General features: G+C 47.2%; 2 protein-coding genes across 2 annotated transcripts in view; one reads left to right on the top strand and one right to left on the bottom strand.

Annotated features, from left to right (window-relative positions):
• HELZ2 (helicase with zinc finger 2) overlaps positions 1-6,276 on the top strand; it is a 57,956-nt gene extending 51,680 nt beyond the window's left edge. The window contains exons 22-24 of the mRNA XM_075011820.1: positions 950-1,106; positions 1,602-1,769; positions 2,568-6,276. Coding sequence (XP_074867921.1) covers positions 950-1,106; positions 1,602-1,769; positions 2,568-2,689 — 447 coding nt within the window. The 3' untranslated portion in view covers positions 2,690-6,276. The remainder of the gene's footprint in view (positions 1-949; positions 1,107-1,601; positions 1,770-2,567) is intronic.
• Positions 6,277-7,103: 827 nt separating this feature from the next.
• Positions 7,104-11,725, bottom strand: FNDC11 (fibronectin type III domain containing 11). Its single transcript, XM_075011358.1, has 2 exons — positions 11,617-11,725; positions 7,104-8,053 (listed from the first exon to the last, which is right to left on the bottom strand). The coding sequence occupies exons 1-2, from the start codon at positions 11,723-11,725 to the stop codon at positions 7,104-7,106; spliced, it is 1,059 nt and encodes a 352-aa protein (XP_074867459.1).
• Between the last annotated feature and the right edge of the window lie 1,530 nt (positions 11,726-13,255).

The raw sequence follows: 13,255 nt of genomic DNA, 5'->3' as shown, positions 1-13,255 counted from the left end.
AATACCACAATGTTTCCCGCTGAGATGCAGCAACAGGTTTCCACGCGTGGAGCTTATCCAGCTAGGATTGAAGTGGTAATGGAAGAGGGAGTCTGAGTCCCACCAAGGGACTCTGCTGGGGTGGGAGGGAGATAGGGGAGCCTCCTGTATTTCTGTCCCGCAGGCAGCTCCCCTATTCCCTCTGTCCAGCAAGTCCCTGCTAGGCACAGACTATCCCTACCTCCCGGAGGCATTCCCTTCCCTGATGGCTAGCAGCAGCAGAGGGCTTTCTGTTGCTAACCACTGTTGCCTTTAAACGCTGCCATAGCTAGCACAGCTCTGGTCCGTCATGGTTGCTGAAATACTCAGCTCTAGTTCAAACGAGTTGTTGATATCGTGGCTAGCAAAGGTGCTCCTCAACCTCTCACTCACCTCTAGTTAATGCAGCTGCTGGCATGAAGCAAAGATGTGATCATCCTGCATCTGTTTTTTTTGTTTTATTTGTCTTGTTCCCCAGTTGACACATTTTTCAGCCAAGAGCTGTACCAGGCCTTGCTCTGCTAGGAAAGCACCATTGCCAACTAGGAAAGTCAGATCGTGTTTTCTTGCTTTAACATTAAAATCTCTGTCTTTGCTGTCCGAGACGAGCTCAGCACCAGCTTCTTCCTTCACTGCCCTGGTCTCTGGGCCTTGTGGACAGAGATTGGTGAAGGGGTGGGATCAGCGGTGCAACTGCATGCCAAAACAGCATTGATGAAAGAGGCTGGGTGGACAGGAAACTGGAATGATCACTCAGTGGGTTTGTACAAAGCTGAAAGGGAACATCATCTTCTCTTCTCTTACTCCTTCCTTCCCAGTCTGAAGCCAGAGGGGGCCTGTTCTCCTCTGCTCCTCCACCCGTACATGGAACGATGGAAATGGCTGCTGGTTCCCCCATATGAGCAGCAGCTTATGTTGTGTCCCCCCACAGGTGAGGATAGCAAAGCAGCTGACTCTGGATCGCACCATCAAGCCGGAGAACATTGCCATCCTGAGTCCGTACAGCGCCCAGGTGTCTGAGATTAACAAGCGTCTCGCCCAGGAGGGTGTCCGTGGGATGACCGTTTGCACCATCACGAAAAGCCAAGGTAAGGTCCGTAAGGAGTGGCAGCATTCTCTGTTTAATCTTCCAGCTGGTGTCAAGTAAGCGATGTGGGGGACAGGGCTTGCCTCAGCCGCCTGGAGAGACCCTGCAGAGCCTGCTTTCTGGTTGACTTGGTCAAAATCAGCAGCCTATTTAAAGAAACCCTGAAGCATTTGTGTCCCCAAAAGCCAGCCGCATGGGTGGAACACAGTTGTTGAACATAAACAAGGAAGTTTAATGTGATTGATGCCGGGAGAGCCCACAGGAGTTGCTAACATGAGCATTCTTCAGTGAGCCAGGGTCTGCACTATGGCAACTGCTCACCAGAAAATGACAGTGGCATGCAGCAATGGCTCCAAATGCTGTAGGAACACAGCTGTAGGCTGTGATATTTTTCCAGTAGAGGAATGGATGTTATTCCAGTAGGGCAGCATATTTGTACACTTTAAACCTCTTTAATTTCCCCAGCAATACAACTGGTGCAATTCCTTTTGTCTAGGGAGTGAATGGAGGTATGTGATCCTGTCCACTGTACGTTCCTGCTCTCGTTCGGAAATTGATAGGAAACCCACCAAAAGCTGGCAGAAGAAGAATCTTGGGTTTGTTATTGACCCAAACCTGATCAATGTAGCCATCACTCGGGCTCAAGAGGGACTCTGCATTATAGGTGAGTGTCCGGGGACAGGGCATGGACTAGGGTGGAAGAGGAAAAGCTGTAGAAGGGAGAAGGGATCCAGACCGAGGGCAGGTCTATGCTACAGTGGAAGGTTGAATCAAGGTACATTAATTACATAGCTAGAGTCGACATATCTTAATTCAGGATTATGTGCTGTCTTCACTAAGTTAGGTGCATGCTCCTGTCCACTTCTCTTAGGCTTAACAGGAGGCTGGAGTGCTGACGCAGGCACTCTGGAAGTTCGATTTAGTGCATCCCCACGAAGTGTGCTAAACTGAACTCCGGAACATTGACTGTGGCAGGGTCGATCTTCCTGTAGTGAAGACTTGTCTTTACAGGCCAAAGAAGATAGTCTTGCTTCATTGTTTTATCTTTTACAATGTCAGTGATTTTGAAATTGGAATGGCTGAAAACCAGCCAAATATGGGCACTCCTCAGAGTGAAGAGCAATGGTCATGTGGGTGGTCGTGCATATTGTTCAGCATATATTGCCTTGCTTCTCTGTTTTTGATCATATTCTTTCAGTGCTTGCATGCTGGAACTCTAGTCCAGCAGAAGTTGACCTGTTGCTATGTCCCTGACAGGTTTACCGTGATGTGCCAGGGTGAGAGTGTGGCTGATAGGGCCATGGTTGGGGACTTTGAGGGGGAAGCAAATGTTCCTCAAGGCCATTCAGGACAGTCTGGCTTTTTTCTGTAGGCCCAAAGGTTATAGACAGAGGTCCCCTCGGTGCTCCTCTGTCCGTGATGCAAACAGCCTTTTCTGCTCACTCTTTTCTTTTCCCTACAGGAAACCGTTACCTCCTGGAATGTAACCCTTTGTGGAGAAGACTGCTGGCACATTACAAACAGATGGGATACTTCACTTCAGCTCCAGACATTCGGGTCAGGAGGAGGTTAGCCCTCCACTGAGGTGAATGGATCACAGCCGGATCAACCACTCCCTGCCTGAAATGTTTGATGGGCCCATCAGGGAACAATGCTGTGCTCAAGCCTCTTTTCTGACCATCAAGCATTCACCAGTGTAGAGAATGCACCAGGGACTGACAGCTGCACTTTCCTTGTATATTGACCACTCACTTTAATTTTTTATTTTTTTTTTTTTAATGAAAGGGCAATCTTGGATCAAAACTTTCAGCATTTGCAAACCAAAAACCTTTGGAAGCTGATGAATATGGGAGGAGATTGTTCTGTTTTGTGAGAACCCAGCAATCCTTAGTGGAATTCCCATCCTGCCTTTTTCAGGGAGCAGCTATTCTTTGGGGGACCAAATAGATATTTCTTCTTTATCAGGAGCTGAGCAATGGCCTATGGTAGAGCTACAGTCTGAGCCATGATCTGATATACCACGACTCAGGCTGCTGAGTGCTACCACCAAATCTAAAACCAAGGCCAGGAAACTATCAAGGCATCTCATTTCTCAAAGTAGAATAAACAATCTTTGTTTTAGTTTTAAATGAAGAACAAGACTCAGATCATGAAATATTTGTGTCCTTTCAGAATGGGTAAATGTTACTCAGTCAAGGCCAAGTATTTTTATAAACAGGCTCATTGACTCTTAGTGCAAAGGAAGTCATAGCAGTATCAATTGAATGAAGAATGTGGAGGATGACTTCTACCAGCAGATTTTTACTTTGTAAAGATATTTTAAAACTGCCTTCTAGTTTTACTTGAAAATGTTACCTCTAGTAAAGACTGTTTCCTTTTTTTTATTTTTCTTTTTTAAAAGCTGCTTTTAACTTATTGACTTTTAACTCAGTGAATATTTGCTTCACAATTGGTGACCCATGCTTGTGCAGGTGGCTTGTACGTAAGTGTATATATATTGTAAATAGTTATGATTTGGGAGATGTGGATCACTAGAGAACAGGAGGCTGACTGGAACAGGAATGATTTTTCACAAGAAATAATTTCTGACTGCATGTGTTGTAATGAAATAGCATTCAGAACTGAGCCTTGTTAAGCTGCAACTGCTTATGGATGCCTGGTATTTATACAGAGGGCGAGATAAGACCGTTATCTCATAATTCCAGTTCTGAGTGTATGCTGCCTACCTCCACACTTCCTGAGACCAAACACATGGACACCTGTAGAGGGATGTCTGTGTTAAACTGAGCCAAGCTGCCATTGCAGCATTTGTGTATCAAACGAAAACCAGGTGAGCCAAGTGTCATCCTTGGTGTAATTACTGACCTATGGAACTTCACCAAGAGTTACACCACGGATGGACTGGGGTTTTGCAGGGCTCCTTTCCCAACATGAAGGAATAGGCAATGTCATGTCATGCTCCATTTCAGTGTTTTGTTCCTCCCTGTTAGGTTTGTCTCATGTGCAGCCATGGAAAGGACAGAATCTGTGGAGAAAGTTCTCCTCCTGCTTCTTGTTTTGAAATGGCTTCCTTGCTGTCTTGCATGTGATAGACTTCGTTAACAGTGACAGGGAACATGCACCTCTGCTCTCCTAGTGCTGTAGCCTAAGGGTCCAAGTCGCACAGCTGAGGAAAGAATGTAAAAAGCTGCCTGGCTATTCCTAAAGGGCATTAGGTAAAGGCTGGTCCTAGAATCTGAGGCCAGCAGGGATCACTGGCTCATCCAGATCGACCTCTTGTACATCACAGGCCACAAACATTTCACACCATTCCCACACTAAGCCCAGCAACTGAAGTATTACAGCTCTGTGGAGACTGGAATATTGTGTGCCACAGGCAGAGAACAGGGGAGTTCTTAGGCCTGACAGTTGGCCATCACTGAAGCCTCTTATCTCAAGAATTCCAAATGGGACCTTGTTTTTGCAAACTAATTTTTTTTACAACTCCGGTATGTAGATGACACGAGCCGACAACTGGTATAGAAGAGAGGCAAATCAGATGCCCCCTTGGGGTTTAGTTTGTTACTGCTGAGAATTATTTAGCTGCATTACCTTTTCATGGACCATTTCCCACCTGCTTGTATCAAAAGAAAAATAAAACCTCCTTTTCACCTTTTCCTCCCCACAGCCAAACTACTATACCTCAGGAGATAAAAAAAAGCCTGGAGTGAAGTACTTTGTTCAGTCATTTCTCATACAAGGCAGCAGATCAGCATCTTCTCAAGAAACTTATTTTGAAGGCAGTAGGTCTCATAACTTTTGTGTTTAGAAAATGCTGCCCTGCAGCCTACAAACCACAGCTCAGACGGCTGGTTTACACGGATGTTATAAATAGGTAATTGTGCAATTGATCATGCAGCCTCAGTAGCTGGGGTTAGCAGGAAGTGCAATTAACATAAGGTTCTGTAGAGACTATTACTGATAACTGAATAGTGCGTTATGGATATTTTCTTCACTGTGGTTATGGAGAATCAGAATCACAAAAGTTAATATGGAATAGACTCATTACATGTAATCTAGCTTCACATGTGCAGAGAGGTTTGAATCAGGTATTTATGATGGACATATTTTTACACAAAACTGTTGACATAGGGCAAACCTTTTTTTATGGGGAGTTGGTGGGGGGGATGTCGCATCCAGAGGGATGTGGCTGGCATCAAAAGCACCATATCTTGGAGCTTGATAAAATCAAGCTTGCAAATGGTAAAATAGGAGATCAGAATGGTTTCCAAGAGAGATGCGATGACGGGAGATCATGAACATGGGGGCATACATCCTTTCATCATGAACACCTTGACTTGATCTCCAGCTGGTGCTGCCCGTAGGGGTGTGCCCAAAGAACAGCATGATGGTTGCCATATGGGCTGAAATTGCTTAAATGTTCTGCGGAGCCCACTCTGCAACTCTTCTGACAGGAGTCATGATGGTGTGATTACAGTTTTATAGTGGAAGAGATTGGAATATAATCTAAGTAGAGCACCCTTCCTGTCCCCACCCCAGAGTGGTTGCTGTTTCTGCAGGACCTAATACATTGGGGTGAGTAGCTGTCTTTGGTTCTCAGCCAGAAGATAAGCACACATTAAAATTGGCTTTGTGGGACATGTCTCTGCAGAATGGTAGAATCACTTTCCTCAGCACTACCTAGAACGTGAGTTCAGGAAGGGCGACCTACATCTAGTGGAAACAGCATCTCAGGTGTCAGTCTGTCTGAGTTGTGATTTTTAGCAATCTCTCTTGGGGTTGCTCTTATTCCCAGTGAAACCACACACAAAAAAATCCTCTTTGGCCGCTTCGGTCGGAGTAGGCCTGGGCCTATTATGCTGTTCTGGAGAAGCCACGGAGCTGTGCACAGAATGATCCTCTGCAATAAATCAGTTTTTAAATGGAAATAAAATGTTGCATGTTGTGAAATGCAAATTAAGGCACCTTAAATGTGACAGGCTTTTCTTAATCTTGTGTGTGTCCATAACGTGACTTGTAAAAGCTTTAAATCTACATTTTGGATACAAATATTTTTATCTGCATCTAATGTTTTTAAATAAGAACCTCAACTTTCCTGTTTCATATTTAAGCCATAATTGTAAAGATAATTGAATTTATTAAGTGAATTTATTAAATGAAAAATGTTTTGTTTCTGACAATTGGAAGATGGCTCTTTGTGTCTGTGCTTGAATAGAATCTGTGCTGTACCTTAATTGAAAGGATTCTGCAGAACGGAGTCTGGACTGAAACAGATGGGAGACGGGGAAGTGAGCATGAACCTCAATATTCAACAGAGGAAACAGTTTTATAGAGCCCCTGGAGATTTTGCCCTCTCCTGCTTTAAGTCAAAGAAAGATCTTTTTCTGCACTTCAGAACATTACCATGGGATGGGTAATGAAAGGGCAGAGGCTAGTGAGAGGAACCTGGGGATGGAGACTGGACAGTGGTGAGGGATCTTAGGGGCTGGGATTCAGGTGAGTTGTGTGCAGAAAGGGAGTGCCCTGAGTGTGTAGATGGACAGTGAGGAGGGGACATGAGAAGTGGGGGGAAAGGACAATGAAAAGAGGACGTTGCATTGGAAGAAGGCTCTTGGGATCCTCTGTTTGTTGTAGAAAGGCTCCTGGACAGTGGATAACCTGTCCCTAAATTGTTTTGTGTCTGACACGATGTGTTGCTTGTATTTTAACCCATGGCTATAGTCGTCTTCGCCTGCTCCTTTTGAGGTGTAGCTGGCCTTTATTGGCAACAGATGGTGCAAAGGATGGGGTAGAGTCCTAGTGAATGTGCTGGTGGGTTGTGTTGTCTGTTAAACTGTGGTGTGTTTAGTCCATAAAATGTATGTGAGTCACTTCGTAAACTTACAGTTTAAGACAGAACAAGCTCAGTTTTGTGTAAAAACCTTTAAAAATACATTTTTAATTATTCAACTTTTTTGAACTGATAAAATTAGAAATTTCTCATCTGCTGTCTCGTCCATTAGGGTTCACATATGGTACTCTCCATGTCTTCATCCAAGTAAGGTTTTGTCTTCAATGTGATGGAATCACGCCACTGTTCATAGACAAGCATGTAAGTCTCTGCCCTTTTAATGGTGAATCTGTATGAGCTATCTGACAGCAGGTTCCGGATTTCACATGTGTTGGATGTGACCGGCATTATTCCACACTGGATCCTCTCTTGCTGGGTTTGGGGTTCCAGTAGCTTAAACCTGAGTTCATAATGTTCAGGCTGTGACTGTGGACATGTGATAAACCACCGGAGGCTCACCCAGTCCTCATGTGCCACAGATTCCTTTCGATCAAATATCACTGGCATCCTGGTACTCAGAACAAGCCTAATGTGTGGGATTTTAGTAGCACCAACATCCGACACCAGACGGTGCTTGACATACAGCCTTCCAGGCACTAGCATGGCAAGGAAATTATCCATCAGCTCAGACAGACTTGACAGCTTTTGCTTGACCAAATCCCACCTGGCGAGGAACGTGACCATGTCATAGTTCTCTAGGAAGTGGACCAACTCCTCCCGCCCTTGTTCCAGTTGTTCTAACAGGTCAGTTAAAAGCAACAGCTGGATTTTGGTCTGGATGGTTCCCACCTTCTTCATCCTCTGGAATCTCCAGGGGTCAATCAGCTGGAACATAGTGGTAGGAAGCATGAGGTGGTTCTGGTCTCCCAGTGCCAAATGTTTGGGCAGAATTTCAATGTAATAAGAGCACTTTTTCAGAAGCTCTATTCTCTTGTGGTGGCGTTTCAGCAGGTGGACACTCAAGTCCGAGTGCAGGAACTCTAGCACAATGTTCTTCCTCTCCATGTACATCTTCCAGGTTTCATTCTCCTGATCTTCCTCTTCGTTGTACAAAATGCTCTGCAGATTGTTCTCTATCTCATTCAAGTACGCATCCATGGTTCCAAAACTCATTGTTGCTGTGCAGGAAAGCAATAACAAGACTTGAGAACCAAAGGAAAAAGCTGTCCATATGGAGCATACCATGATGATGACTGCAGTTTCCTTTATACTCCTTTAACATTAAATAGCTTAGAAATTACAGCTAGGATAAGAACTGTTACTCAGTCTTCCTGCCAATGCACAAATGTTTCCTTCGAACATTGATTTTTGAGTGTTTTGTTTAGTCTACTCCAAAATATCCCAATCAATGGGGCTCTTACTATTTCCCTTGAGAGACTATACCTTCATTTAATAGTTGACATAAACATGGTCATACTGAGTCAGTCCATCTAGCCCAGTGTCCTGTATTCCGCTAGTGGCCAATGCCAGATGCTTCACTGACAATAAACAGAACAGGACAATTAACTGATCCATCTCATTGTCCACACCTAGCTTCTATCAATCAGAGGCTAGGGATAGTCAGCAGATGGGGCTGCATCCTTAGCTATCTTGGCTAATAGCCTTCGATGGACCTATCTTTTTCATGATCTTATCTTTATTTTTAAGCCTGCTGTAATTTTGGACATCCTCTGACAAGGAGATCTACTTCCTTTTGTTTTAAACCCACCTCCTAATCTAATTGGATGACCCCCTACTTGTGTTATGTGAAGAGGTAAATATCTGATCTTGATATGCTCACATTTTCCCCTTATTGTCATCCCATTAGTGCTAATGGGAACCCTCTGTACCATCCCAAGTTATCTTTTACTCCGTTACATCCCCTGGTCATTCACATTTCTCATAGCTGTACATGTCTACACCCTTCCCTTAGTTTGCTTAGCCAAACTATACACATGTGTAGGTCTCAGGCTTTCCTTTTAGGCAGCTGCAGGGAATTTGCTTCAAATCAACTTGGCTGCTGCTCTTTAAAACCACTCCAATATATCCGTTTCTCTGTGGGATTGCAGTGGCCTGAACTGAATGTGACAGTCCCAGTACAGCCTCACCAGAGTTGTAAAGAGAAAAACTACCACCTATCCTTTCTGTTTGACAGTCTGCACCTCAGTATCGAAAATCAATGTTTTGAATGACAAATCCTTCTCTCCCCGCCCCCCCATTTTTGTTTAATTTACACTAGAATGGTTCAGAATGAATAATATTCATTTTCATGTGATGGAATTACATGTTTCATAAACATTTCATTGTAACAACATGATATAAAACACATGAAAAACAAACATGAACAAAGTAATGGTTAATGGTCAGAGAAGTGACAAAGGAAATTGCCCTTTGCAACTCCTCTTCTGCTCTGTCTCCTTCAACATATGTTTCCTACACTGACCAAGGTAAGGAAGAGTACTGTTGGATATCACAGCTGAGCTGATGTAGTTATGGAAGACCTGCCTATACTATATCTATGGTGCAGGTATCAAAAACAGAATTGTCAGCTAAATTCTGGTTCTTGAATCATCTCTCTGTGATGATTGAACCAGAATGCAGCTGGTTGTGGGTTCCTGTTTGCAGCTCGTATTTAGACTTGAAAACTGAACATGGTACATTAGAAAAGGAGTGTTCAATGTCAAAATGTTCCTTTGCTAGCCTTAGCTACAAGTCAGTCCCACAAAGCGAGTGCTAGCGATACACACCAATAATAGTTCTCAGGTAGCCATCCCACATCCAGGCCATTATCAGATTTTCAGATTTTTTTAAATACAGTTTTTACAGTTAACGCTGATATTTTATTTTTCCTGTTTACATGTTTTCTGACAAGACTTTGTTACCTAGGGGCTAGAACAAAAGCAAGCCATGGCCCATTATTCCCATTTAAATAATATGACTGGTAATACTTTAATGCCCCAAGAGGAAGTTGTGAGGTGGAATTAAATTTGTAATGTACTTTCAGACCTTTGGATTATAAAAAAACAAGTGTCACTTATTTCTCACAGTGAGTGAGATATTAAGTTTTATTGGACCAGATTCTGTTGGTGCAATAGAGAAGCTTCTCGGCTTTAAGGGTGCACCTTTCCTAGACCTGAAGATCTCTGAAGAGACAGAAAGCTCATCTTTCCCACCAGCAAAAGTTGGTCCAATTCAAGAAATTGCCTCTCTTATCTTGTCTCTGATGTCCTGAGACCAAAATGTCTGCAACGATACTGCATACACTTATTTCCCATGATAATCCCTTCATTCCCAATAACGCCTTTTCAAAAATATTGCCAATTCAAACTGGTCCTGATTTTTTTTAAACTTTATTTCTAACAAAGGTGATGCAGGAAAAAATATATAAATCCAACAATCTGAGACATGGTCCTAGGGCCCACAATATGAGCTAGTTGCTTCCTGGGTTATGACAATGAGGAATCCTATGGCACCTTAAAGACCAACAAATGTACTTGGGTATCAGCTTTCAGTGACTGGAGCCCACTTTATGTCTGATCCACAAGCCCACAGAAGCTGATGCCTAAAATATGTTTGTTAGTCTTTAAGGTGCCACCACACTCATTGTTCCAGCAAAAATAGACTAACAGGGCTACCTCCCTGAAGCTCACTGGGTCGTGTAGCCTACTATTTTACCTGATGTAAAAACAAGCTTTTACTCAGCTAAATCAAACAGAACTGTTCTGGAATTATTTCTGCATTGGGTTGGGCAGAGAGGTTTTTAAAGCACCTGCAGAGTGAGACTCCAGCTGCACGCAACAAGTGTAGGAATTGGGGCCTAAAAATAAAACCAGGGAAATGCCGATAGCGTAGCTGCCTGTCGTTGCTAGTGAAAGGGGCTTATACCTGGCCATTTGGCCAGAGACAGACAAATGAAGAGGCAGCAGGAGGAAGAAGAGGCGAGCTTAGATTTTAACAGGGTGTTTGGCTTTAGTGATGGAGGCTGATGTAGTTTGGGAGTGGGAGGGGGGGCCAGGTGCCCTTCAGACAATCCCAGCCAGCCGGCCTTCGGGGTGGCTCAGGAGCGCCTGGGGCTGTCAGTAAAGTACACAGGGTCTGATAGTGCTGAACTGCAGCTGCTTTGGTGGGTTTTTTTTCTCTTTTACCCAAGACAGAAAATTGTCCCCCTCCGGCAGGCAGCCCAGGGCCGGCCGGTGCCTGCTGCCCCAGCTGACGAGCACACCAGCCATCCTGCCAGAGGGGGTACCCAGTAGGGTGCTCCAGCAGTGGGGAAGTTGAGGGGCAAGAAGGAGACAGCTGGGCCGGCGCAGAGGCTCAGGAGAGCCCCCAAGGTGCGTATGGGGTGCCCCTTCTCGGTGCCTCCCTGCGCTGGGCACAGAGGGCAAAAGCCGCAGAGGACTGGCACTCCCCAGCTGGTGGTGGGGAGCCCCGGGTCCCCTCTTGGTCATGGGGCGGCTTCTGGGGTGGGGGGGTGTCCACCCAATCTGCTCAGACCCCGGCCCTGGGGGGTCCCTCCCCCACGTGCCCCTCCCCGGGGGGTTCCCTCTCCTGTCCCCCCTTCCCTCTCCGTGCCCCTCCCCGGGGGGTTCCCTATCCTGCCCCCCCATCTCCGTGCCCCCCCCCGGGGGGCTCCCAATCCTGCCCCTCCCCCACATACTCCTTCCGTCGCTCCCCCGCCCCCGGGCTCCCTCTGGCGCCTGACCTGTGGCCGAGCCGGGCAGCGTGTCCCGGGCCAGCTCCCGCCGCCCCCCTCCTGGCCCGGGCCGGGCTCTCCGCGCGGGCACACCCCGGCCGCTGCTATGGGAACCCATTGTTCGTGCGCGCCCGCCCCGGGTTCTGGAGCCCGCCCGAGGGGGGAGGCGGGGCGGACCCCGCGTCGGGGCAGGGAGAGGCACTGGGGGGGTTGGGACAGAGGTGGGGTGGGAGGGGCACTGGGGGGCTGGGGCAGATGGGTGGGAGGGGCACTGGGGGGCTGAGGCAGAGGTGGGGTTGGGAGAGGCACTGGGGGGCTGAGGCAGAGGTGGGGTGGGAGGGGCACTGGGGGGCTGAGGCAGAGGTGAGGTGGGAGGGGCTGAGGCAGAGGTGAGGTGGGGAGGGGTAGAGGTGGGGTGGGAGAGGCACTGGGGGGCTGATGCTGAGGTGGGGTGGGAGGGGCTGAGGCAGAGGTGAGGTGGGAGGGGGACTGGGGAGGGGTAGAGGTGAGGTGGGAGGAGCACTGGGGGGCTGAGGCAGAGGTGGGGTGGGAGGAGCACTGGGGGGCTGAGGCAGAGGTGGGGTGGGGAGGGGTAGAGGTGGGGTGGGAGAGGCACTGGGGGGCTGATGCTGAGGTGGGGTGGGAGGGGGACTGGGGAGGGGTAGAGGTGAGGTGGGAGAGGCACAGGGGCAGGTGAGTGGGGAGGTGGGGAGGGGCTGGGGGGCAGCTGGGATGGTGCTGCAGCACAGGGCGGGACGAGGGGGTCTGAGTTGGGAGCAGAAGACTCCTGAGGGGAGTGGGTGAATGACAGGCAGCAGAGCCTTCCCAAAAGTTGGGGGAGGACATGGCCCCCTCCACCTTCTGGCACCCTGGGATGGGTCTGTGCCCGGAAACAGCAGCGCAGATGTTCTCTGAGGAACTAAGGCCGGCCCTGATTTTTTTCGTTTTGCAGCATTTGTTTCTTATGGCGCTCCTGCTTGCCTGGCTTTGGACCCTGTGTCCCTTCCTGCATGTGCCCCAGGGGGTGGGGGGTACCTACAGCTATAGATCTCATCCTCATCTGCCTGGGGGAGGGATTTCGGGCTCTGAGAACTAGGCTTAGGCCCTAATAAAGATGCCTTGTTGAACGAAACGACCCCAGTGCAGATACCTAACCCTGAGGCCATTTTCAATTAATTTTCTTTAAAGGGGATTAAAGCAGTTCCTGCCTTAGGACCAGATCCCAACCGCAGAACTGCAGAGGACCTGACTTCGGGAGCTGTCTGAGGTCTTCCTGGCAGAGAGGAGTTAGTGAGTTTGAGGAAGGAGATCAGAATATGGCCCTTAACATTTCAGTTCTGTATAGGAAGGGAGGAAGCATATCGCAATGTGGACAGAGAACTACCCTGAAGGGGTATTGAAAAACTTATGAAGCAGCCAGACGGGGCAAGGGACCTTCTCCTGAGATTGCTGTGCATCCACTCCTGGGAATTTCTGCAGTTGGGACGGATGGAGTGTCTCAGTCAATCGTAAGTGGCCTCATGGGCTAGCAGGTGAGTGCTGGTCTCTTAAAGTCCATGGGGTTTGGTTTCCAGCAATTAACTTTGTGGAAAAAACAAGTGTTGGGGGAGGCCGTTGTTCTGGATTCTTAGATCTGAAATGGTGAAAG

This window comes from Carettochelys insculpta, chromosome 17 (assembly GCF_033958435.1).
Source record: "Carettochelys insculpta isolate YL-2023 chromosome 17, ASM3395843v1, whole genome shotgun sequence".
Classification (NCBI taxonomy): Eukaryota; Metazoa; Chordata; order Testudines; family Carettochelyidae; genus Carettochelys; species Carettochelys insculpta.
Note: the sequence above shows the minus strand (reverse complement) of the source record. Positions and strands in the feature narration are given on the sequence as shown.